Source organism: Phoca vitulina, unplaced genomic scaffold, assembly GCF_004348235.1.
Source record: "Phoca vitulina isolate PV1807 unplaced genomic scaffold, GSC_HSeal_1.0 scaffold10, whole genome shotgun sequence".
NCBI lineage: Eukaryota > Metazoa > Chordata > Mammalia > Carnivora > Phocidae > Phoca > Phoca vitulina.
The window spans coordinates 46,906,989-46,933,046 of NW_022589713.1; the positions used below are offsets into that span (position 1 = coordinate 46,906,989).

General features: G+C 44.7%; 2 protein-coding genes across 13 annotated transcripts in view; one reads left to right on the forward strand and one right to left on the reverse strand.

The window, feature by feature from the left end:
* LRRFIP2 (LRR binding FLII interacting protein 2) overlaps nt 1-12,887 on the forward strand; it is a 109,464-nt gene extending 96,577 nt beyond the window's left edge. For 5 of the 8 annotated variants that reach the window (XM_032409024.1, XM_032409019.1, XM_032409021.1 and 2 more), the window contains 7 exons: nt 1,056-1,157; nt 1,429-1,561; nt 3,321-3,370; nt 8,263-8,383; nt 10,718-10,797; nt 11,382-11,486; nt 11,933-12,887. In XM_032409024.1, the coding sequence (XP_032264915.1) occupies nt 1,056-1,157; nt 1,429-1,561; nt 3,321-3,370; nt 8,263-8,383; nt 10,718-10,797; nt 11,382-11,486; nt 11,933-12,043 (702 nt within the window). In that variant the 3' untranslated portion in view covers nt 12,044-12,887. Of the gene's footprint in view, nt 1-1,055; nt 1,158-1,235; nt 1,275-1,428; nt 1,562-3,320; nt 3,371-8,262; nt 8,384-10,717; nt 10,798-11,381; nt 11,487-11,932 lie in introns of all 8 variants that reach the window. The other 3 variants (XM_032409023.1, XM_032409022.1, XM_032409018.1) reach the window with 2 other exon arrangements.
* A 1,373-nt stretch (nt 12,888-14,260) lies between these two features.
* MLH1 (mutL homolog 1) overlaps nt 14,261-26,058 on the reverse strand; it is a 42,456-nt gene continuing 30,658 nt past the window's right edge. For 4 of the 5 annotated variants that reach the window (XM_032409012.1, XM_032409011.1, XM_032409015.1 and 1 more), the window contains 6 exons: nt 23,355-23,463; nt 21,379-21,442; nt 16,393-16,557; nt 15,777-15,869; nt 15,373-15,486; nt 14,261-14,581 (listed from right to left, as the gene is read on the reverse strand). In XM_032409012.1, coding sequence (XP_032264903.1) covers nt 14,414-14,581; nt 15,373-15,486; nt 15,777-15,869; nt 16,393-16,557; nt 21,379-21,442; nt 23,355-23,463 — 713 coding nt within the window. In that variant the 3' untranslated portion in view covers nt 14,261-14,413. Of the gene's footprint in view, nt 14,582-15,372; nt 15,487-15,776; nt 15,870-16,392; nt 16,558-21,358; nt 22,917-23,354; nt 23,464-26,058 lie in introns of those variants that run through there. The other variant, XM_032409013.1, reaches the window with a different exon arrangement.

Here is a 26,058-nt window from a genome sequence, read left to right on the forward strand (position 1 = left end):
ATAGAACAGATCCGATTTGTCACTGATGACCCAGGCGTGTGCCTGCATCTGCCCCGTTGGCCTCAGCTCTGACAGTTGTGATTCAGGCGGGGAGGGGGTGGGGGGGGGGACTGGTGATCCAAGTGGAAAGAAAGTGGTAGGCTTTTCCTGAGCCTTCCTGGGACTCGCACGGCAGCAGTGCTTACGCTGTGTACGTGGGGTGGTACTACTGTTGTCCCTTCTGTCTTTCAGATGAGAAATCTGAGGCTTAGGTAAGTTAGTACGTGCCGGGACTCAAAAGCCTGACCCCCAAACCCATATTCTGCTGCACTCCATAGGTGGGCTGTATTTATTTTGTCAGTGTTTTATTTTCCTTTTTCCCATTTAGAAAGGTGTATCAGAAACCAGATTCTTAATTGTATTTAACTAAATTAACAAAACACAGGTCCTTGGGAATCCCTTTGAAGATTAGCTATTTTGAATTAAGTGGTATTTGAGGAATATTTTGCCACACTGCTTGGAGAACACTCACTATAGCCAATATTTAATTAAAATACCTTGTGCATACTGGTTATTTTTTCTTCCAGGGCCATTAAAATTTTTTTAACTAAAAAATTTTAAAATTAGTTTTCGTAGTTAAAAAATTTCACTGTATTCTTGAGTGAACAATTTTAGTTAAACATGAAATGTATTTGTTTGCTTGTTTGGGTCACCCTATGAAAATGTAGTAAGGTCAGTAAGGAAAACTTTAATACGACTGCTGTCTTCATCTTCCTTTTCCTGTTTTTTTTTCATCAACTGGAAAAGAAAGATCAGTTCTCCAGCCTGATGTGATAAGCATGTTTTGGCGAATTGATGCACGATTAATCAGTTTCTGTTAAAACTCTCCTGTGGAGATGTGTGTCCATATGACTTTGTACTTCTTCCCATATCTAACTGCCGGTTTCCAAGCTTTTACCGCTCCCTTGTCTTTTATGCCCTTATCTCTGTTTATTTGAAGTAGGTGCTCTCTGCTACCTCTTTCACTTGCTCTTTTTCTGTGCCATTCTTTCCCTTGCTACCCTGTCTAAAACCAGGCCCTAGAGAAACAGAAAGAATACATTGCCTGCCTTAGGAATGAGCGAGATACGCTCAGAGAGGAGCTGGCTGACCTGAAGGAGACAGTGAAGACAGGAGAGGTACGTTAGCTTTAGCCTGGAGTTCCAAGTCCCTCACTGCTTTAGTCTTCCTTCCTTTCATCCTGTTATTTTTCTCAGCCCGAAGACACACCAGTGTTCATCTTCAATGCAGATTTGGTAGGTTTCAGTCATTTCTTCTACGGACCTATATTCCATGTAACTAGTTCTAACCTGGTGTTATCTGTGGCAAACATATTGTCACAGTCACCTCACAGAGCATACTGCCATGTGGGCCATGTTTTGTGACGGTGGGTTTTCTCCTTCTCTACAGAAACATGGCTTAGTTATAATCCCCGATGGCACTCCCAATGGTGATGTCAGTCATGAACCAGTGGTTGGAGCCATCACCGTGGTGTCTCAGGAGGCTGCTCAGGTCTTGGAGTCTGCAGGAGAAGGTCCACTCGGTAGGACACAGTTGCTGCTCTGTTGGCTTGGGTTTACTGTTCTGCTAGACTTCCGGCTTACTCACAGCCCATCTTGGAAAACAAAAACAACACAGGGCTATCTGAGGTTTAACTGAATTCTTCATGGGAAGAAATCTGGGCACAGTGTCTTTAGGCACCCTTGAACTTGGGAAACCAGCATCTGGGTCACTGTAAGGCCTCTGGATGGAAGCATGTTGGTGTATACACATTGCTTTTTTACTTAAATACAAACCTTCCTGGAAGAGATAATCCAGCGTATGTGTCCCAGGGAACCGGTGGGCTGGTAGGGGACTTCCCCAGGTATGTTTTAAGTTTCTGCTTCCTGGAGAATCTGGTTTTATGCTCTGCTACTTATCCCGGAGTCCTGTAGCTCTTTGCTACTGCATTTCTTAAGGCCAGAAACAGGTGACCAAGAAGTCAGATCTTAGAAGAGTGTTCTTTCTAGAGCAGGGCTTCTGAGCCTCTTAACATCCAAGCCTCTTAAATTTAAGCCTTTGAGACTTTAATAACGCCTCTCCCAGGAAACCACACAGATGCCTATCCATTGGCTCCACGAAGAATTCTGCTCTAGAGGAAGGAAAACACAGATACTCTAACACCAGCTCACTTTTTTTTCTTTTGTTTTCATATATGTGTAGGTTTCCTAGAGGAGTGGGACTTTTTCAGAGTTAGTAAACACATTCTCCGATGCACAGAATTGCAGAAACAGAGCACTTTGATATAGCAGAGGATGCGGGCTAGGCAGTGGGAGCCGCTCTAGAGAATGCACTGAGTGTGTGGCTTGGGGGCAGCCCAGGGCTTCCCCTGCTTGCTTGGAAGGTACTGGGGAAGCCAGCACTTAACATTCGGCCGTGACCCTAGTTGGTTGTGGGAGGCGCTGGCTCGGAGTCGCCTGCTGCTTGTACTCATCTGTGGTCCCCCTCACCCGGAGGGGCTTGTGTTAACGGCATGCTTGGGAAGCAGCGGCCCTCCCCCCAGGCCAGGAGCAAGCCCTGGCAATCCTGCCGCAGGCCTCAGATTAGCCCTTGACTGCCTGCACCTCTGAGTTGGGCCCCCGCTCGCCTGTGTAGGCCTTTGCCTCTTCTGTGTTGTGTTCTCATTTTCCCTGTTCCATCCTCTCCACCCAGGCCCTCTCGTACCCCGTCTGTCTTCTCTCCCAGATTTTGTTTGCTCCTGTGAGACTTAAATCTGTGGGAGCACCCCAACATTCTAGTTGTCTGTCTGCTGGTGAAAGCTTGCACATTTTTTTTTTTTAAGATTTTATTTATTTTTCGGCAGACAGCGAGAAGAGGGAACACAGCAGGGGGAGTGGGAGAGGGAGAAGCAGGCTTCCCGCTGAGCAGGGAGCCTGACGTGGGGCTCGATCCCAGGACCCGGGGATCATGACCTGAGCCGAAGGCAGACGCTTGACGACTGAGCCACCCAGGCACCCGCTTGCACATTTTTGAAATAAGGAAGTGATCTTTGTACTTTGGTTTGTCTTTCAGTGGAAAATCACTGCCCTTGGGAGCAAATGTTGTATTTAGTGCCTTGATAGCTATCTGTTGTGTGGAAATATGTGTTGAATAATTAAGTACTTTTCCTTAGCACCTTTAACTTAAGCCTTCATTTCTTTTGATGTTGAAAGCTGTAAGTTATCAGATAATGTATGGTGTTTTTGAATTTCAAGAATAATTTTTAATTGTTTTGGTATTATATCCTCACAAATTTAGTTTACAACCTTTTCCATTTGTTTTAGATGTCAGGCTACGAAAACTTGCTGGAGAAAAGGAAGAGCTACTATCACAGGTAAAGGCATTCTTCTCACTGGAAGGTAATGTTAATTTAACGGACTAAATAAATCACATGGCAAAACATTAGCAAATTAAAATATACACAAGAAAGAAACATGCTTATTTCAAACATCAGTACTCAAGATTTGAAGGACAAAAAGATAAATTCATATTTTGCCTCTTTGTTGTTTCCTGTTCTTTAAAAAAAAATGTATCAGACGTGGAGTTTAAGGAGTTAAATAGTGGTACGAAGCTTGTTGTCAAGACAGGAGTTCCGTGCTCTGCCTCCTCACGTTTACCCCTGGCCATTCCAATTGGTTTAGCACATTCTCTCCATGTGTCCTGTTCTTGTGTATTTCTGTCCCACACGCTCACGTTGCTTCTTGATGGTTCTGTTTGGGGCACTGTTGACATCCCTCTGTGGAAGATGACCATCTAGCCTTCTGTCCCCAGCACGCACACCCTTCCCATCCCCTGTCCTCCTGGTGAAGGCCCGGCGCACCTCCCGTCTGCGTGTGTTCTCAGGACTCGTGAGTGCCACTTGCCGTGGAGCCCCACAGCATTGCAGGGCCACCTTCCCTCCTCTTCACAGCTCTAGCTCCCCCGGAGTTAATCCTGTGGCTTTTCTTTTCCTCTGCTTGGTTTCCTGTGTATTTATTACCAGTGTAGCTGCCACGTCTGCAACAGTAGTTAAATCTGCTCTTAGCGTTTTCAGATGCACCAAGTATGCTCTCGGTTCCACTTGCTGAGTTCTTGGAGCATCCAGCCTGGCCCACTGGCAACATCACGGCCCGCTCTATCTGCGCCCAGCCGGCCTGCCCTTCGTTGCTACCTAGGCTTTCCTCTGTCTGTGGTTCAGGTTGGATTCCCTTTTTGCAGTGCCTTAGGCCTTCCTCCTTTTTTATTTGTTCTCTTTTTGGTACATCCCCCAGTAACTTCCTGAGAAAAGGGTATATAGGCTGTAAATTTTTCTTAACTTTGGAGGCCTGAAAGTGGCTTCATTTTACCCTATTACTTGATTAACAGTTTGGATATAGAATTCTACATTGCAATCATTTTCCTTTTTTTTTTTTTTTTTTTAGGAAATTGCTTCATTGTCTCTGGCTTCCAGTATGGAAGCTAGCACGTTGAGGATTTCAAGGGCATTCTGATTTTTCGTCTTTTGTCTGTGACTCTTTTCCCTCTCTGGCGGCTTATATCATACTTTCTCCTTCCTATTTGGAAGTTTCACAGTGATGTGGTTTGGGCCCGTCAATTCTAGGAATTCCTATCGTTCAATCCTGGGAAAATTTCTTGACTGGTTTTCCCCCTTCCCATATTCTGTTATCTCTTTTTGAAACTCCTATTCAGTCATGCGAACGTTGAATGAGATTCCACTCTTTAACAGACTCTAGTCCAGGCATTTGGCATATTTCCGTGAACAAATCAGTTAAATAATCCCGGCCACTAGGAGACCTTACATTCTAGTGGGAGGAGACCAGACAATAAACAAGAGACGGAATGAATATGTAAGTTATATGGTATGTTCGAGGTCTGTGTGGCCGCACTTACTGTACATTGAGCGGCCATAGGTGCAGGCGTGGGTGGGTGGAGTGGGATTTTACCCGGGAGTGTAATTGGGCAGAGGAGGTGAGGGCATGAGGAGGACAGTATTGATAATGATGACCGCAGAGATGAAGTGGGTAATGAGGCTAATGGGTAATCCAGGAAGATGTCAAGGCCCAGTGGAAAGAAGATGAGAAATAGCAGTGGGATTGAAAGACTGGGATTTGGGTTCCTGAGAGAGGGAGCTGGAAAGACCAGGAGTAGAGGTTAGAGAGCAGATAATGGGACTGACTCATGCAGGGACTGCACTTAATCAAGTGCGAGATCCAGTATGTGACTGTGGGAGAGTAGTGAGGGCAAGAAGGGAGAGACGTCAAGATCCTTGGAGAGGAGGTGTTTTGGAAACTGCCATCGGTTGTAGGAGAAATCCTCTACCTAGATGAATCTTGAAATTGCTCAGGCTATACTTGAGGGAGCATAAGTCAGGAGCTAGATGGTGAAGGAGTGGGGCGATGGCAGGGATGAGGGGTGGTTGGTATGTGGAATTGGGAGGGGAGGAGGTCAGGAAGCAGGAATTTTAGGGAGCATCGAGGGAGAATAGTTGGGCAACAGCACAAAAACAGGTCATGTGTTGTGTTCTCAGGTTCAGTGGTAGGAGGGCTCTGGGAGAGATCACCAGAAGGTCAGAGGGCTGCAAAGGGAACAGGCTTCTCAGGGGAGAGTGGGTTTCTGCTAATGCACTAGGTAAAGGGACCACTTAGAGAAGAAACTGAGGATGAGGGGAAATAGTAATCCAGAGTTTCAGGCGTTGGGAAGGGTTAGGAGGTGCAGATGGGGGCGACGGCTGTCCAGAGCCCTTCGGGGAAGAGTGTAGGAGGATGACTGTTTTTGAGATGGACATGATGATGGGGATAATGAAAACTCAAGGCAGATGTTGAAAGGGTAGAGGTGTCTGGGAAGCATGGGTTTCCTCCCAGTGCAGAGCTCGCCCTTTCCCCACTGGGGATGTGGCCCACTTGGTCCTAGTGCCCAGGCTTTCCCTTGACCACTGTTGATGGGGTCCCAGCTAGGGAAGCCCCCTTAACTCTGAGCATCACACTCACCCTTGACCCTCGATGATGAAAGGTGAAGGAGGCCTGGGGAGGTTCGGTCTTGGTCCCAGAGGCAGCTCCCCCCTGTAGTTCTGAGCTGTAGTGCTCCCCAGATCTCTACTGATAAAAGAGGTGTAGGCATTCGGGGAAACATGGCTCTGATTCCTGAAGGAAGGGGCAGTAGACCTCTGGGATCAGTGCTTTAACTTTTTTGTTTCTCTCCTGTTTGTCCATCCCTTTTGATCTCTTTTGCTCTACTTTTAAAAGATTTTCTCAACTCTGTCTTTGCATACTTCCATTGGGTTTGTGTTTCTGTAGTCATTTCCAGGATATAGATATTTTCACTTACCTCAGAGCATATTGATAGTTCGTCACTGTTCTCTGCTGTTTCCTTCCACATGCATAGTTTATTTCCTAACTGATGCTCTTGTATGTGTATTTGTTTGGCCCTACGTTTCAGGGCGGGGTGGGGAGTACTAAAACGCTGATAGGCAGCTCTGAGCATAGGTAAGGCTGATGGGGCTGGGTGTTTTGTTGGGAAATTTTGGCGTGGATATGTTGGTCTTTACATTAGACTAGGCAGACAGTTCTACAGGGAGACATCCCCCAGTCCTCTCATGCGGAGAGCAGTCTTGCTGGCAGCATTCTGGGGACTGAGGCCAGACTGGGGGCCTCAGCATCAGTACGCGTCTATTCACCTGATCTTGTTCTCCGTGTGTGCGGGGCTCCCGTCTCCATTGGGCCTTGTCTTTTCCCAACCCTGAGTCCCTTTGCATTTGATTCATTTTTAGTTTCTTCAGTTTGCAAATGAAAAAAACCCCCACAGCTTTATTAAGGTATAACTGATGTAGAATAAGCTGCTTGTACATAAAGGGTACAAATAAATGTACCTACCATATTAGTTTCTGAGGGCTGCCCTAACAAAGTACCACAAACTGGGTGGCTTAGAGGAACACAAGTTTCCTGTCTGCACAGTTTTGGAGATTAGCAAATGCCCAAGGTCGGGTGGCAGCAGTGTTGGTGCCCTCTGAGGCCTGTGAAGGGAAATCTGTCCCACACTTCTCTTCTGGCTCCTGGTGGTTTGCTGGCAGTCTGTGGCATTCCTTGACTTGTGAGTAGCATTCTGTGTGTCTTCACATCGTTTTCCTCTGTGCGTGTCTTTCTCTCTTCATCTGGCATTTTTTTCAGAAGGACACCAGTCATACTGCATTAGGGGCCCACCCTATTCCAGCATGATCTCATCTCAGCTTAACTAAATGCATCTTCAGTGACTCCGTTTCCAAATAAGTTCACATCCTGAGGTACTGGGAGTTAGAACTTCAACATATGAGTTTTGTAAGGACACAGCTCAACCCATAACAATACTCATGAAACCATGACCACAGTCAAAATGGTGAAAATATTCATAACCCCTCCAAAGTTTCAGTGTCCTTTAGTGTCCGTTCCTTCCTGAGCCTCCCTCTCCCCCCCCGCCCTTCCAGGCAGCCACTGATCTGCTTTCTGTCACTGTGGATTAGTTTCCATTTTGTGGAGTTTTATATAATTGGAATTATATAGTATGTCCTCTTTTTCTGTCTGGCATCTTCTACACAACTTGCTTATTTTGAGACTCAGCCGTGTTGCACGTATCAGTAGTGCTTTCCCCTTTCTTGCTGGGTAGTAATTCCACTGTGTAGATGTGCCATAGTTGTTTGTCCTCCTGCTGACAGACATTTGGATTATTTCCAGTTTGGAGCTATTATGAAGAAGCTACTATAAACATCCTTTATTTTGGGTAAAATAAGGTAGATCAACTGTGTAGCCAAACTCAAAAATATATTTCCAATTATTTCTGCATACAAAAGGTTTTCTAAATATTTAACCTAATATTTAAGTGTTAATATTTAATACTTAATTTACTATTTTCATTAAATTTACTTAATATTTAATTGACTTCGTTTTAAAATATTTAAGTTTCCTAAATATTTAACCTACAGTATTTACCCTAATTCTAAGACAAAAGAATTTTATTAAAAATGGAATTTTAATAAAAGTAGTGAAAAACCCTGACAAGATCTGCCATTCCACCAGCCTACACAAATCATAAAATAGGGCTGCTTTGATTGGGACACCTGGTCCTGGAGCTTCACTCCTTCTGATGTTCCCAGTTTGTCGCTAGCATGTCGGCAGTGTGGCCCCGTGGTAGGCACTCAAGTTCTGGGCGGATGACTTGTGGGGCTGAGGACCCGCCGTGTCCTGTGGATCTCGTGACAGCCCTCTCCTTCCGCTTCAGATCCGGAGGCTGAAGCTGCAGCTGGAGGAGGAGCGGCAGAAGTGCTCCCGGAGCGAGGGCTCGGCGGCTGACATGGCGGGGCTGCACAACGGCTCCGACCTGCAGTTCATCGAGATGCAGAGTAGGTACCGCGGCCAGGCCAGGGCCGCTCTGTGGGGAGGCTGTGTTCCAGGAGCACGACTGCAGGCACGCCGCCGGTCTTGATGCGTATTTCTCTCGGGGAGCCAGGTTACAGAGATTGCTTAGTCCTCAGCGAGCCCAGAAAGTAGTCCCGATCAGTGGTGCAGCCGGGTAGAGGCTTTTAGTAGCCTCTGCACTTCAGGGAATGGATTACAAGAGGACTGGGTTAATGCAGTGATTTCTAGACATTTTGGAAACGGTGTCCTCCTGGCACTGTCCTCTTCCACACCTGGGTCAAATGTCAGCTCCCATATAGCACCCTTCTTAACGACATTTTTCTTGTGGAATCTATCTTGGATAGTGAAAGGATATATTTGGAACTAACTCACACTAATGCTGAGTAGTTTCAGAACTTTGCCAGAAGTTTTATTAACCAAATTAATCTTTATAGCTGGAATTTAAAACAAGGCCAGAAAGTAAGCCTATTCATGCAGTTTTTCTCCCTTTCTGTTTTTGACCCCACGTTGTTTTAAAATGCCTGCTGTGTTTACAGTAATCTCCATGGTGGGGGGGGAGGTCAGCAGCCATTCATATATAGTTAGATAATGTATCATTTGTGGAGAGGGAAGACTTACTTTTTATTCAGTTTGAATTGTGGCTTTTCTGATAACTTATTTTAAAATATCGGTTATTTCCTGGCTTTTTCATCTAAATATTTTTGCATTAGGCTAAATAGAAAAGGCTTCTTGGATTAAGGCTTATTGATACTATTAATACTGGCTTTTGAGGTTAGTGTCATGTCCTTTATTAGAGATCATTTGGGACCCTCGTGACACTTCCTGTTGAATATTTTATTCTAGAAATACTTTGGTGTGGAGGATAGATGAAGATGGATATGAGAGGCAGACTGACTAGCTGGGAGGCTGTGATGATCAGCTGGACCAGTACAATGGCTGCCAACAGTCTTAGAGAGAGGGCAGGGGGTAGATTGGCCTAAAGCAGCAAAATCCAAAGGAGTCACACTGAGGGAGAACGGGCATGCCTTACGTGTGAATGCTCCTAGGGCAGGTGGGCATTATGGAGCTGGTATCTGGGAAGGACCCAGAGTGACTGTAGAATGAGGTGGGCTCAGGGGGACCCAATAGACGGGCCTGGCCGGCAAAGGAAGCCCAGGGATATAAGCATGGTGTGATTGAATGGAATTTCATGGCCAGCACGAAATGGCAAAGATGAAGGACTTACACTCTTGAAAACAGGAAGGAAAGGGAGGTTTGCCATGAGAAGGAAGCAGCACATTGTGATAATAAGTGGCTGGGATGAAGAATTAACCAGATCCTGAAGCTTGTATTTTAGAGCCCAGCAGTAGGAACTCTTGTCTCTCACTGCCAGAGGGGCTTTTGGGGTGAGAGTTTTATAGCCCCATTACTTTTCAGGTGACAGTCACTACCCGTGAGAAGAACCTCTCCCTCAAGATTATATAAGTAGTTGTAACCTCAGTGATGTGGAAAAGCAGAAAAGTTCTTAAGTTAGATAGCTTAGATTTGGTTTATCTCCTTTAGGCCTTATGATTCCTACCCTATAATCATTTCAGAGTGATTTTTATTAAATTTGGTTTGCTGGAGGGAGTTTTTTAACTTCTCATTTTAAATGACTTCTTAGGTCAGAAGTACAACTGATGATTTAGAAGTCTACCCATCATATTACCACAACATGTTACTGAAAAGCATTTCTTTGAGCAAATGTTTATTAAGCACATGCACAAAGCCCTTGGCGAGATACAGAGGTAGACTGAAGAAGGCAGAGCCAGGGCGCCTCTCCTCACGTACAGTGTTCAGAAAGCACGAGTAGTGTTAGCAAAAACAGTGCCAATAAAACGCCACGGGGAAGGCGAAGTTACAGGGGACTAAGCAAGAGTCATGCCGGAGGGTGCTGAGGACTTCAGTCAGAGGCAGGGAGAGCAAGACCCTCAAGGTGTGGCAGCCAAAGGGAGCCCGGAAGGCAGGAAGGTGAGGGAAACTGGAGGCTCCTGGGGGAAGGGCAGCATCTAAGTTTGGCGGGGGCCACCGATGCACTGACAGGGCTCCTTGCTCAAAGGTTGGCCTCCCCCCACCATGGGGTAAAGAGTAAATTTTCTTCCACCTCCCTGGTCCAAGGGATGCTGGGATCAGGTGCTAGAGCTTCTGGCAGGAGAGCCGTTGTAGAGCCCAGGTTGCGGGCAGTGCCGTGGCCGCCCGTGGGCGTTTGTGCTCGGTCCCCTCCTGGGCTGCAGAGGCTGTCACTCCCTGAGGTCACACCTGCTCTCTGACAGGTGATTCACTATTCTCTTCTCTTCTAGGAGATGCCAATAGACAAATTAGTGAATACAAATTTAAGCTTTCAAAGGCAGAACAGGATATAGCCACGTTGGAGCAGAATGTAAGTACTTCAGTGCGCTACCAAGTGATTTGCACTCCCTTGGAAACTTCCTGCACCCGAGTGGCTAACTCCAGGAGTACCTGGGTTTCTTTGGGCTGCCTCTGCAGTGGGGTCTCTATAAAAGCTCTCTATCAAAGTAGAAAAGCCAGCAGAGAAAACCTGGCAGGACACCTCAGCCTTCTGTTAGCTGTAAAAATGCAGAAGACTGTAGCTATAATTCACTTTTTTCCAGATTATTTCAAGAGACTTCAGGAAGACTATAATTTGAAAATCCCTTATTGTACATTTAAAAAAGTCTAAAAGCTTTTCCATTTAGTGAGTCTTGCCCTACACTGTTACTTTGGCACTTAAACAATATGTTCATCATAAACTTAACACGGGAAATCGGCTCGATAAGGACTCTCCAGCTGTATTCCTCTTCGGGGACATTTCTTGATCTGTAAATAGCCGTCGGGCGCAGAGAGGCCCTCTGACTCACCGTGAGGGGATGACTTGGGATTTGTAATGACGCTGTGTTTCCATGTGGCTGCGAGAAAGGGGCCCCCGGTGGCCATTAGCAGAGGCCCGTGTTCTCTTGTTGACAGATCAGCCGGCTGGAGGGCCAGGTGCTGAGGTATAAGACCGCCGCGGAGAACGCCGAGAAAGTGGAAGACGAACTGAAGGCGGAGAAGAGGAAGCTACAGCGAGAGGTACTTGCTTTTGCATGCTCACATTCGTACAAAGAACAGATCCTTCACCGCCTGAGGAACTGAATCCTGGTTCAATCTTAAGGGAACCGCAGTGGAGTCTCTTACTCTTCGGTGTTGGTTTTCGACCTGCGCGGTGACTGCCATTTACTTTTAGGTTTCGGTCAGTTAGAGACTGAGAGAAAGGATAGGTCTCCCTTTTGTGGTGGAGCCGGTCTGTTTCCCCACCTGCTGGCTGTCCTTTCTGGGGTTGAGGCTTAGTGTCCCTGGTCGGTGCTGCCAGCTGGCGGAAGAGAGGCGAGGCCGCGGGGCGCTGTGCGGGGCGCTGTGCAAGGCCCAGCGGGCGGCGCTTCCGTGTCGCAGGCGGGGGGCGGGGGCACGGGCACACTCAAGTGGCACTGGGTTTCGTGTGTGACCATGTAAAGTGACTGGGCCCTCCCTGTCTGCAGTTACGAACGGCACTGGACAAGATTGAGGAGATGGAGATGACCAACAGCCACCTGGCCAAGCGGCTGGAGAAGATGAAGGCCAACAGGACAGCACTTCTGGCCCAGCAGTAGGAGGCTGCCCTCCGGCCCGGGCGCCGCTCCTGGGGCCCCTCCCAGAGGGACTGACTTTTTGTCCATTGACACAGACCCCCTTCAGTACTGTTGGAGTTTTGTCATTAAAATAGCCACCTTTGTATTTTATAATTTATGAGAATGAAACAGTTTTGAATCTTCATGACTGAACACTTTGGATTTCGTTTGTAGTTTGATTCTAGACTAAGAACTGGTCCATGCTGTTTTTTGTTTTTTTTTTTTAATTTCCATAATTTTAGAATCAAGTTTACTCACCATTTTTCCCCAGCTGCCTCAGTGACTGGGCACTCGGAGGCCTTGGCACAGGTTCCGGAGGACAGCGACTCTGTGAGTGCCCAATGAGGTAACTCGGCTGGAGACCTCGGAAAACAGAAGTGCCTTCTCCATGGTGCAATTCAGACTTCAGTCATCCCCAGCGGTCAAAAGACACTTACCCTTAATATCAGATAGCATTTATATTTTAGTGAAGAAACAAGTTCACAGGCGGGGAATATATGTTTCACTCAAATTTCTATGTTTGGAGGAAAAAGCCTTTTTTTGTAAAATATTTAAATTTATATAAGAAAATGTTAGAAAAAGATATGGGGAGTGTACATAAAACTTGCTTTATTGCATGTGGCCGGGTAAGTCCAAAGCCTAACACTCTTAAAGTAAGAGTAGGGCCCTTCGTCTTCAACATCAGCTGTGCTGTATCTCACGTGAAGTATCTCATCTGCTGCTGATTTGTGGAATGAAACCTCAGACAAGCCCGGTGGGGGGCGGGGACAGGCAGGGGGGAGGTCGGCCTGAAGACTCTATTAAACGCACCCTCTTGCTGACCACAGCTGGCTGCCGACACATTCATTTTTGTTAGGGGAGCCTTTAAAACACCTCAAGGCAGCCACACCCACCCCTCTTACCTTGCCCCTCTTCTCTCCTCCGCAAGGAGAATGATCTGGAATGTACAGCTTTTTAAGAACTTCAGTCAGTTTCATCTTTAAAGGCACCCAGTTCAAAGGGCTTTTATCATCGAGTGTGGCTACTCTGCAGGATTTGTGATTCTCTTTTGCCCTCAGAATCAAGGTGGTTTTATGGAGATGGTGGCTGTTATCTTCAGAACAAATGCTGGGGGAAGTCTAATGAATTAAAGGCACATGAGATAAAGTTTAGACTTGAAACTAGATGCTAAAGCTAACTTGAATGTGAAAATCTCTACAAATTACCCCCTTCTTCAGAGCAATGAGCTTTGTAGTTCCATATTTTATTTTATTTTTAAAATACAGAAACCACTGTCCTGAATGGAGAGGATTTCCTATAAATTCTCTCTAGTCGTAGTAGGTGCAATCACCCGTGCAGGAGCTGCGAGAGGGAGAGGGGGGCGAGGTTCTGGAGCCGGGCCCAGGGCTGCTCAGCCTGTGCCCCGCTTCTGAGCCGCCCTGTTGACTTTTTGGAAGTTCTGCATGGTTGAACCTGACCTTGCCCCTTTTGTGGTACAACAGATTTGTCTCTTCTGTTGTCCCAGTCTCTTCCAAAGGGAATGGCTCCCTGTCTTCATCAGGTAGAGTTCCCTGTTCTTTCCCATGGAACGTTCTTCACTGAGTCTTGTAATCTGACTTTGCCTCCGCACTGAAGGCGTTCTTCCTCCCCGTGCTCACTGCACATTTCTTTTAATGCAGGCTAGTGTTAAGGCAGTTTCTTGTAATGGCACCTATAGCTTAAATGTATATTTTTATGTCCTCCTTCAAACAAGAATAACTAGAACTTTATCTTAAGCTGGTAGGATTCAGATCCATTAACAAAGGGGGCTTACTTAAAGTGCACACTAGTTATAAACTCCCATCAGGACTGCTGTCTTCTTGCAAGGTTTTTTTTCGTTACAAATTAATTAGCTTTGGTTACATACGGTGGTAACAGATTATCAATTCAGCCTTCTCCATACTCAGTGTCACCAGAGCCTCTCATATGTTCGGGACCTCTTTCCAAGGCAAGTGAACCAATGTAATTCATATCAGCTGATATTAGAAAGTTACCAGAGTACACAAGAACCAAACCAGAGCAAGATCTATAAAATCTTCAAGGCCTTTTTAGAATTCTTATCAGATGCCCAGAGGGCTTTCAAATTGCTTTTGGATCCTTCAACACAATCAAGTATACTGTAGGTGAAAATGGATCTAGAAAACCTTTCAAGTGTAGTGAAATTAAATAAGAAATCATGTTAGGACACATATGACAATTTATTTCTGGTCGATCCACCAAGCGTGAAAGAGTGCTACTAGTCAGAGGGCAAACGGGAGTCTTCAACCCTAAGACCTACCCTCGTCAGGATGCAGTGCAAGAACCGCACAGCCCAGAGTCTGCAAGTGAGCATGGTCAGCACCTCTCGAAGACTTTGTACAGATCGGGCAGGTTAGCAAGCTGTAGGATATTTCCATCTTCTGTGAAATGTTTAGGAGGCAGAAGGTGGGAGCGGAAGGCTTTATAAACAATGTGTTCCACGGTCCACTTCCAGGGGTTTGCAGAGGAGCCCGACGCTTCGCTCTGGAAAAGACACGTTCGAGGTCACAAGCCTGCCTGTTCGCCCCGCTCGCATCCCAGCATTTGTGGTTTCCTGGCTGACCTGTACTGGGCCTGGAAGTCTTGCTGGTTACAATGGACTGTTTTACCTACTGCTGGTGAAACATCCTCTCTGGTCAGCCTCTCAGGGATCCTACAGCCCTGAACGTGAGAGACACGAGACAAGGGGAAAGGAAGGCAGAGACTTTATCCCATGGAAACTTTGCTTCCATTCGGGAAAACTGTTGATTGTAGCAGCATCTAACATAAGGTCTGATCCTGACTATGACGTTCAGCCCGCAATAGTAGGAAGTGCATTCACCCAGGCCCTTTCTGTGTACAGCTGATCTGTAAGAAGAGCTAGGGATCTGACCTTAGTACTGCCCTGTTTTCCTGGAAGGGCAGTGGTCAGATGTATAATGAGCCAAAGCTAAATGAGCGTGGGGAGACTGGGGCACAACCTGAAGACCGGGGCTGCACACCTGAGGGCTAACGGTGGGAGACGAGAATTCGCTAGCCCTGGATCATCCACCAGCTCAGCCTCCCAGCTCTCATGGTGACAGCTTGCATTTTCACATTTGACAGGTACTGAGATCATTCTAGAGGGACCTTCCAAACCAGCAGAAGGAAGAAAAATTCATGAATAAAAGCTGACCATTATGTTGAAGCTTTATGTGCAGTGAAATCTTACGAATTCAGAGGTGGCAGGTTTCATTTGCTAAAGGTTGTGTGAGGCCCATCCCCATCCCGGGTGCTAATGTGCATCACCACAGTACCTGCTGGCCTGAGAGGGTCGACTCCTCAGATATATACTGCTTCCGAATGGAATAAAACATAGCACATTCTTTACTGAGGCTTTCAAAACATTCCTTCTCTTCATCCCAGTTCACCTGGTCCAAAGAGAATTTAATACCTCAACATAGGTACTTGCTTTAATAAATACATTTCATTTCCAAGTGGAGGTTACAGACTACTTAAAGCTTTTTCCATGTAACGTTTTAGGCATTAAATCTGTAAACCAGAACTGCTGAATACTGCTGGGGTAGGTGGGGTAAAGGGGGGCCTTCAGCTGTTGTATCCTTTTCATCTCCATCATTCCACGTGAAGGTGTGGCCCCGTGCCCTCTCCCGCCAGCCCATACGCAGGTACCCGCATACTTAGGAATGGTTTGACCACTTGCCTCCGTGGCGAGTCGAAGAATGAAGATAGGCAGACCCTCCAAAGGGGGCACATAGTTGTCAATCAGCAGGGGTAATCCAGTCAGGTTCCCTTCCTGCTTGTGCAGAAAAGGCCACGACAAGGGACAAGAAGTAAATTGTTAAGAGTTTAATCAAGTTCTATTTCCCCAGTGCTCCCTCCAGGTCTTGTCCGCATGTCCGCACTCTGAGTGACCAGGTGCTTGACTGGGCTGGGCACCGAGGGCAGGAGAGCAAAAAGCTTAAAAAGAGCTTCTTGTATTGACATGAAGCAGAACAACGTCTTGTTTCAATATGCTCACCAGCTAAAGAACACATCGAGATGGAAAGCCCCAAAGTTTAAGGGATAAGAGGAAGAAACAAGGAAAGCAAGAGGCCTGGCATCCTCTCATTCGCAGGAACTTGTCGGGGTACTTTATCCCAGGAACAGGAATGGGCATGAATGGATGAGAAAGCAAACAGGGAGTGAGGATGTGAACAGATGTCATGTGCTGCATCTCACAGGGGTGGGTGGCCTTCTCGTCCTGATCTCGGACCAACTACAGAACTTGACTGTTATCTGAGGAATACAACAGAGGCATAAAAATGGCTGTCACACACCTCATCGATTTCCAAAGAGAAATAGTCTGCGAGCATCTCAGCCTTCTTCTTCAGAAACTCAACAATGTACTCGGCAAGTCCTTCTTTGGGACCATCTTCCTCCGTCCAGCCACTCTCAGGACTATCCAAGGCGAGCATGGCCAGGTCAAACAGTGGCGCTGGCTCCTAGAACGGAGGCGGTGTCAACAGTGCATCCAAGTGAAGCCTGAATTCCTTCCCACAAAACCACCACAGGCACACCTCGGCGGTACTGTGGGTTTGGTTGCAGACTGCCACAGTAAAGGAGTACCACAATATAGTGAGTCAGATGAATTTTTTGGTTTCCCAGTGCACATAAAAGTTATGTTTACACACATATATCCTATCTATGAAGTGTGAAATAGAATTATGTCTAAAAAAACAATGTACACACCTTAACTAAAAAAAACCTATTCAGCGGTAATCATCAAGACAGTATGGTACTGGCACAAAAACAGACACATAGATCAATGGAACAGAACAGAGCCCAGAAATGGACCCTCAACTCTACAGTCAACTAATCTTGAACAAAGCAGGAAAGAATATCCAATGGAAAAAAGACAGTCTCTTCAACAAATGGTGCTGGGAAAATTGGACAGCCACATGCAGAAGAATGAAACTGGACCACTTCCTTACACCACACACCAAAATAGACTCCAAATGTTTGAAAGACCTAAATGTGAGACAGGAGTCCATCAAAATCCTAGAGAAGAACACAGGCAGCAACCTCTGTGACCTCGGCCGCAGCAACTTCTTGCTAAACCTGTCTCCAGAGGCAAGGGAAGCAAGGGCAAAAATGCACTATTGGGACTTCATCAAGATAAAAAGCTTTTGCACAGCAAAAGAAATAATCGACAAAACCAAAAGACAACCAACAGAATGGGAGAAGATACTTGCAAATGACATATCAGATAAAGGGCTAGTATCCAAAATCTATAAAGAACTTATCAAACTCAACACCCAAAGAACAAATAATCCAGTCAAGAAATGGGCAGAAGAAATGAACAGACATTTCTCCAAAAAAGACATCCAAATGGCCAACAGACACATGAAAAAATGCTCAACATCGCTCGGCATCAGGGAAATACATATCAAAACATCAATGAGATGCCACCTCACACCAGTCAGAATGGCTAAAATTAACAAGTCAGGAAATGACAGATGTTGGCGGGGATGCGGAGAAAGGGGAACCCTCCTACACTGTTGGTGGGAATGCAAGCTGGTGCAACCACTCTGGAAAACAGTATGGAGGTTCCTCAAAAAGTTGAAAATAGAGCTACCCTACGACCCAGCAATTGCACTACTTGGTATTTACCCCAAAGATACAAATGTAATGATCTGAAGGGGCACTTGCACCCCAATGTTGATAGCAGCAACGTCCACAACAGCCAAACTATGGAAAGAGCCCAGATGTCCATCGATAGATGAATGGATAAAGAAGATGTGGTATATACATATACAATGGAATGTTACTCAGCCATCAAAAACCCGAAATCTTGCTGTTTGCAACGACGTGGATGGAACTAGATATGCTAAGCAAAATAAGTCAATCAGAGAAAGACAATTATCACATGATCTCACTAATATGCGGAATTTAAGAAGCAAGGCAGAGGATGATAGGGGAAGAGAGGAAAAAATGAAACAAGACGAAACCAGAGAGGGAGACAAACCATAAGAGACTCTTAATCATAGGAAGCAAACAGGGTTGCTGGGGGGAGGGGTGTGGTGGGATGGGGTAACTGGGTGATGGACATTAAGGAGGGTATGTGTTGTAATAAGCACTGGGTATTATGTAAGACTGATGAATCACAGACCTGTACCCCTGAAACAAATATACATTATATGTTAATTAATTGAATTTAAATTTAAAAAAAGTGAAAAAAGAAAATGTGTGCTTCTGGAAAAAAAACTATTGCTAAAAAATGCTAACCATCTGAGCTTACAGTGAATTATAATCACTGATCACAGTTTGTATTATACACAAATACAGTAATAAAAAAGTTTGAAATATTGCCAGAACTACCAAAATGTGACACAGAGACATGAAGTGAGCAAATGCTGCTGGAAAGCTGGTGCCAACAGACTTGCTCACTGTAGGGTTGCTGCAGACCTTGAATTTGTAGAAATGGAAGGTCTGCGACGCGCAGTGAAGCACAGAGTAAAATGAGGTGTGCCTGTGTGAAAGCCACAAAGCCATGATCCTGACAGCAGCTGAGAAACCCCAAAGCTAACACTCACTCCCCATCTCCCACAAAGAAAACACCTGAAAATCCACAAGAAAACGTCTTCCCCCTCCTCCCCGGTGGCCATTTCAGCAGACAGGATGTGCCAGCCTGCTGAGCAGGTGGGAGGGGGAGGCCGGGTGGAGGCACTGCCCTCCCGTGTAGCTGCAAGGGCTCCCCTGCCTCACTGATAAGGAACTCAGGGGAGGGGAGAAGTTCAGTGACCTCTCAGCTAAGTCATCTGATTAGGTAGAAGACTGAAATACATGGTTAAAAATAAGATCCCTAAATTTTCTTCCATTTCTCCCCTTCTGATGTTACTATGGTCATTCATTTTACATGTTATAAACCCACAGAACACTGTTCCTATTTTTTTTATAATATTAGAGGAGTCAATGAAAGGACTCGACAATCTAAATGTTAATGTACTTGGTACCAGAACTTTAAAATCTATGAAGGATCAAACTAATGGAACTGGCAAAGAGAAAAAGACAAATCTGCAATTACAGTCAGAGGTTTCAATATCACCCTTTTTAAAAAATAAACTGGAACAAGTAGAAAGTCAGGATACAGAAGATCTGAGCATCACTGTCACCTTGCTATTCCTGCCACTCGGAACACTGCACTCAAGCAGACCAGAATGCACATTCGTTTCAAGTGCGCGTGCGTCATTTAGCAACACAGACCATACTCTTAGTGATTTCTAATTCACGAACAGGTATCAGGAAAATCTCCAAGTAACTGGAAACAACACACTTCTCAATAACCTGTGGGTCAAAGAAGAAATCAAAAAGGAAATAAACTATTTTGAAATGGATGAAAATGAAAACAACTTATCAAAATTTGTGGGAAGCTGCTAGAGCAGCACTCGGGAAATTTATTAGCACTTAACCCCCAAATTAGAAAAGGATGATGTCCAATCAGTGACCTCAGCTTCTACCTTAAGAAATTTGAAACAGAAGAGCAAATTAAACCCAAAATAAGTAGAAAGGAAGTAATAAAGATCAGAGTAAATATCAATGGAATAGAAAACAGAAAAACAAGAGAGAAAAATCAGTGAAACCAAAAGTCAGTTCTTTGAGATCAATAAAAATTGGTAAATTTCTAACCAGACTGATTAGGTTAAAAAGAGAGGATACACATCGCCAATATTAGGAATGAGAGAGGATCTACTTATTAAAAGAATTATGAAAAATACTATGAACAACTTCATGCCAATAAATTCGAAAACTTCAATGGACAAATTCCTTGAAAGAAACCAAAACCAAAGCTCTGTCAAGAAAAAAAAGATAACCTGAATAGTTATCTAGGAAAGAAACTGAATTTGTAGCTAAAAACCTTCCTATGAGGAAATCTCCAGGCCCAGATGGCTTCACTCACTGGTAAATTCTACCAGACATTTAAGGAATAAACCCCAATTCTATACAAACTCAGATGATGGAAAAGGAGGGGATAGCTTCCAACTCATTCTATGAAGCCAGCATTAATGCTGATACCAAAACCAAAGACTACAAGAAAAATAAAAACCAGTATCATTCACGAACATATATGTAGCAATTGTAAACAAAATTCTGGCAAATCAATTTCAATAATATGTAAAAAGAGTAATACATCACGTACAAGCATGGATTATCCCAGGAATGCAAGACTGGTTTTTAACATGAAAATCAATGTAATTCATTATATTAAGAAATTAAAAAAGAATACCACGCAATTATCTTAACAGATGCAGAAAAGGAATTTGAAAAAACTCAATATCCATTCCTGAATAAAAACAACTGTAAGCAAACAAGGAACAGAAGGGAACTTCCTCAACCTCATAAAGGACATCTCATCTCCACCTACGGCAAAAAGCATACTTACTTTGAAAAGACTGAATGTGTTTCCCTATAAGATCAGCAACAAGAGAAGGATTTCCATTCTCACCACTTCTATTCAACATTGTACTAAGGGTCTAGCCAGTGCAATCAGGCAAGAAAAAGAAAGAAAAGCCATCCAGATTGGACAGGAAAAATAAAACTGCTTTTATTCACAGAGGCCATGATCATGCATGTAGAAACTGACAGAAATCTGTAAGAAAACTAGCACTACTGAGTTTGGCAGGTTGCAAGGTACAAGATCAGTGTACATCATAAACACTTGTGTTTCTATATACTAGCAACAAACAACTGGACAATTTTTAAAATGCCATTAGCGTCAAAAAATGTGGGATATTAAGGGATAAATCTAAGAAAAGATTTCCTCCCCAAATTGCTCTGTAGATTCAAGACAATCCCAATAAAAATCCCTGTAGGCTTTTCTGTAGAGTTATGTCAGCTGTACAAAGATGATATGAAACTACATAGATAAGTAGTCTGATTTTAATTCTAAATTAAAATTAAGCAATGAAAAGGTCTTGGAAGAAATGACCTAATACTGTCAGCTGGGGTTGGCTGTGTTTGGGTCATAGGCTTTAGAGAATATTTATTTCTATTTTTATCTCTTTACAAGTTTTCTTAGATATGTATTAACCAATATCATACTAAACCTTTGTTTAAGCTGGCTACCAAATGACTGTTCTGCTTTGTATAAAACCGTGCTATAACTAAAGATACTTCCATACACAAATCCTACAATACAGATGCTGTCCTAGGCATATTTAGAAAAACCTAATATACTGCAAATCAGATATTAGGGTAGAGCTATTATTTTCAGAAATGACCAACTGTTGGAAGTTTCAGAAGTGAGAAGCAGGAAGTAAACTTACCGACAGCCTCAGAATACCGAAATTGGCAAAATCATAAATGAGTATCTGGTAGAACAGTTCTTCACTGAAAATAAAAATGAAGTGACTTTAAGGAAATGCTGAATCCATGCTTGAGAGCCAAGCAGTCAGGACAAACGGGAGAAAGAACCCCTGCAACATGGATGGGACATGCTGTGGAGCCTTCCTGACAGTCTATGAGACTCCTTCTCCTCTAAGGAGCTGGGACCCGCTGCACGCTCCAGCCAGGGCTCTGGCTGGCGGGCCTCTGCATGTGGCTTAGAGCACTAAGTCTCTAAGTCACCCAGGCTCTGTCCCCACCCCCTGGTGCTGTAAAAGGCTGCTCAATGCCCTGTAGGTGAAATGTAAGAAATTTGTTTACTTACTTTTTCCCCACTTACAAAGAATCCTCCTATAAGTCACTTTTTTTTTTTTTTTTTTTTACAACTCACCATTAAAAATAGTATGGAGTGTATAGGGAGGGCAGGAAACTTACTAAATAATCACAAGTAGACACAAGGCGGAATTAGACCACCCGGGTGTGTTTGGTGTAGCATGATGCACTGCCTGGCAACACTCCAAAAGCAGCTGTGAGGCATACAATACACGGACCTCCTTACACAACACAGTGCTGAAATAAATGGCACTTTATAGTTCTTAAGCAATCTGAACCACAGAGGTCTGTTTAAAGACTTCCCATTATCAGTCAAAATAGACAAGGCATCTGCTACACCTACATTACAGGGGGAAACTGAGGCACCCAGGGAGTACCTGACTTGTCCCGGGTCAGAGTTAATAAGGTGGAAAGGAAGGAGCTGAATCCAGATTCTGCACTCTGAACCTGGTTCTCAATCTGTTTCTTTTACCTTCTCACTGGGAAACCATACACATTTATTAATAGCTGAAATTCTTGGACAGGCCTGGCTTTCTGTTTGTAAAATGAAAGAACCTGAACACAATGTGATTTGGAGCCTTGGAAATGTACTTACATGTGCTGGAAAAGAAAGAACAAGGGCAGCAGAATTCCCAACACATTCTTAAGAGACAGCCCACTGCACAAGCCAAAGGATTCTCAAAGCAAAGACAAGGGATCTTGAACAGAGCTGCACCAAAAGGGCCCAGAAGGGGTGAGTTCTGAATACCCACAGAGGTATGTGTGCCAGCAGTCAGCTCTGGGCTGGGCAGTTTCTGGGTGAGGGAGGAAAGCGGTTCTTATCTTGTGCGCCACCCCCAAGCAACGTATGGCGGCTGCCTTGCTCTGCAGGCTCGAGGAGCACTGCGAGGCGACAGCAGGGCTTGGTGGGAAAGGGCCCCACGGTGGCCAGGTGATGTCTAGTAGATGCAGGGTGGCAGCACCCTCCCATCTGTGCCACCTAATTGAGAACAAATTTGATACAGGTTCTAGACTCACTAGGAGCTCATCCACGAAAGCCTCTGGGAACAATCAATAGAAAGTTTGCTGGCTACGTACTGGGCAAATGGCATGGCTTGTCAACCCCGCTGGCTCATGTGATGGCGAGAACAAGCCTTGGTGACATTCCCTAAGGAGGAAAGGGGGCATCAGGTCTTTTTTCTCTTGCATCCCACAGTACCCTGCTGCACACAGCAGATGCTAGAATTCTCTACCGGCACTAAGCCCTTGACACTTAGTTCAACCACAGTGGTCAACATTTACTGAGGACCAAGAACCTGCCAAACATTAGGCTTCTCATGTCATTTCTTATCCTCACAAAACCATGTAAGTTAAGTAGTAATTTCCAAATTTGCAGATGAGAAGTCTGAGACGCAGTTTAGGAAAGTACCTTGTCCACCGTGACATAAACGGTAAATTGTTGGGTCTGGACTGGAAACCATCTCTGTCTGTCTCCAAAGCCGGGAACCTTCCCCAACAGCTCATGCCGCTGTCCCTGGCTTTCTGCGCTTGCACCTCCAGGACCATTCCTGTAGCGGCCCTGCTTGTCATGCACTCACTCGTTTACCTCAGTTTGGTGGTGTTGAGAAGGTACAACTTGGTCTGATGCTGCGCCAAGGCCCACTGTGGATTCACGCAGCCCACAAAGGAGTGGTTATGCAGCATCTCCCGGAGTGCTGGAAAAGAAAGCGCAGGTCAGGAACGGCATCCCAACACCGCTTGGCAGCCCAAAGCGCCAAGCACCAGAGCTAGAGACCACAGATGAGCAATGATGCCCGCAATGTACCTCTTGCACCAAACACACACAAATGAGGAATAAATTATAACTAATCTTTCAAAATGCAACAAAAACATTGCCCAAAGGTAAAGGAGAACTTGGCCCGCAGATCACACCCCGAGGCAACGCAGGAAGCCAGAGAAGTACTGCGAGCTCGGAAGCCAGCTTCACCCAAAGGCACCAGAGGAACCTCAGGAATCACGAGCGCTAGTTTTCGCAGGCTCTCAGGTACGGGGAAGGAGAAACAAAAAGGTAGGAATGGTTTGAAACGGGGAGTCTAATAGGAGGCCACTTCCCCAGCACATGAAGCTGAGACGCCAGGGGCCACACCCTCAGGCAAAAGAGAAGAAATCCTGCCGTGTCCTGGGCCCCAGGGCAGGGAGCCCAACTGCCCACCCACCTCAAGCCTGGGTGTTGGGGGTAAGAAAAAAATCATAGCCCCGAGAATCTGGAACCACCAGCTGGTCCTCACATGCTTTTGCAGCAGGACTCACGCTAAGCACTGCCTTGTATGGAGATTTTAGTTTAAAGTTGATTCCAGGGCTGACTGTGCCTCCAGGTCCCTGATAGAATCAAACGCAAATTCTCTGTGGAGAAATTCAATTTCAGTCCAGGCTTCAAATTATCCCCCACAGATGAAACACCAGTAGCTAGCAGTCAAAAAATTACAAAACACACAAAGAATGCACCAAGAATTAGAATCCAGAAGAAACCACATGACCTCTGCAAAGGTTCAGAGACTGGAAATACCAGCAGAGAAGAGAAAATAAGTATGTTCAGCATGCTTCAGAGGGATTGTAATGAATAAGCAGCAAGAGACTATCAGAAATGATCAAGATCTCCAAAAAATCCAAATTTCTAAAAATGAAAAATATAATAATTGAAATTAAAACTCAAGACCGACTTCACAACAGATGAGACAAAGTTGCCAAGATAATAACTGGTAGGTAGATCTGAAGAAATTACCCAGAATGCAGCGCAGAGAGACAAAGAGAGGAAAACTATGGAAGCAGCTTATGCCACATGGAGAACAACAAATATATATAACTCAAGTTCCAGAGGGCAGAGAGGGCAGGGGAGAGATGATATTTACAGACTTTGAAGCCAAAAATATCTGAGACTATCCCAGAAGTGATGGAAGACACCAAACCTCAGTTCTAGGAAGCCCAACAAAACCCACACTTGGCACACAGAGATACTGGACACTAAAGAAAAGAGATCTTAAAGGCACTCAGAGACAAAAGAGAGATTCCCCACAACGTAATAAAATATAAGACTGATAGCTGGATTTTCAGCAGTAACAGTGGAAGCCAAAAAATGACAGAACAACACCTTTGATGCATTAAGAAAAAGTAACTGTCAATCTGGAATTTTAAACCCAGCAAAAAACACTTTTCAAAATGAGGATGAATTAGACAAAACAAACCTCAGTTGGCCACCCAAGACCCCACTAAATGCTATGCTTCAGGCAGACCATGAACGATCCAAGGGAAAGAACTATGAGCAAACAATATTCGCTAAATCCAAACAAGCGGACAATACCAATGTATTATGGAACAATTTGATATCCACATGAAAACCATGACTCTAACACCATACACCAAAGACGAATTCCAGGAGGACTAGGGATTTATGTACAAGCATTTCAGGAGACAATATAAGAATATGTCTTTAATTATCCCAGAGTTGGGAAGCATTTCCTAAATAAAATTTTAAAAAGCCAATCTAAAGAACAATTCACAATACCTATGTTAAATCTAAGAATTTCTGTTCATGAAACAAGTATTTGTTTAAAAAAAGAAGAAGAAGAAAACGGATAAGTCCTAAACTGGGGGAAGATGTTTTCATGTAACTGATTATTATCTGGAATATATGAAGAACCCCTCGAATCAGTTCAAAAGGACCAAAAACCCAACAGAAAAATGGGCAAAAAACTAGAAAAGGCACTTAACGGAAGGGGAAATATCCTTAAGTTTAGAGTAATTAGGGAGGTGCAAGTAAAACCACCATTAGCTACCATTTCACGAACACCAAACTGGCAAAAAGTCTGACAAGGTCAAATGTTGGAGAGGAAGCAGAACAAATGCAGCTTCCATACACTGTTGGTGGGACCAACAATGGGTACATTTATCCGACCCCTTTGAAAAACAGTTTATCATCTTATGACCCAGCAGCAGCTCTGCTGAGTGTATACCCACAGCCGAGCTTCCCAACTAGTGTGCCAAGCTCTTGAATCTCTCATGGCCAGGAGCGGGATGGGGTACGAGGAGGCAGGGATGAGGCCATGAGTCCAAATGTCCTTCAACAGAAGAATGAACAACCATGCAGTAATAGTCACCAAGTGGAATCTATTACACAGAAAAAGCAAACCAGAGCTATATGTAGTAAGATGGATGAATCCTAGGAACAGAATGCGTGTGTATGTGTGTTTCACATATATTATACACACACACACACACACCAAAAAAACCCTTATAATATGATTCCATTTATG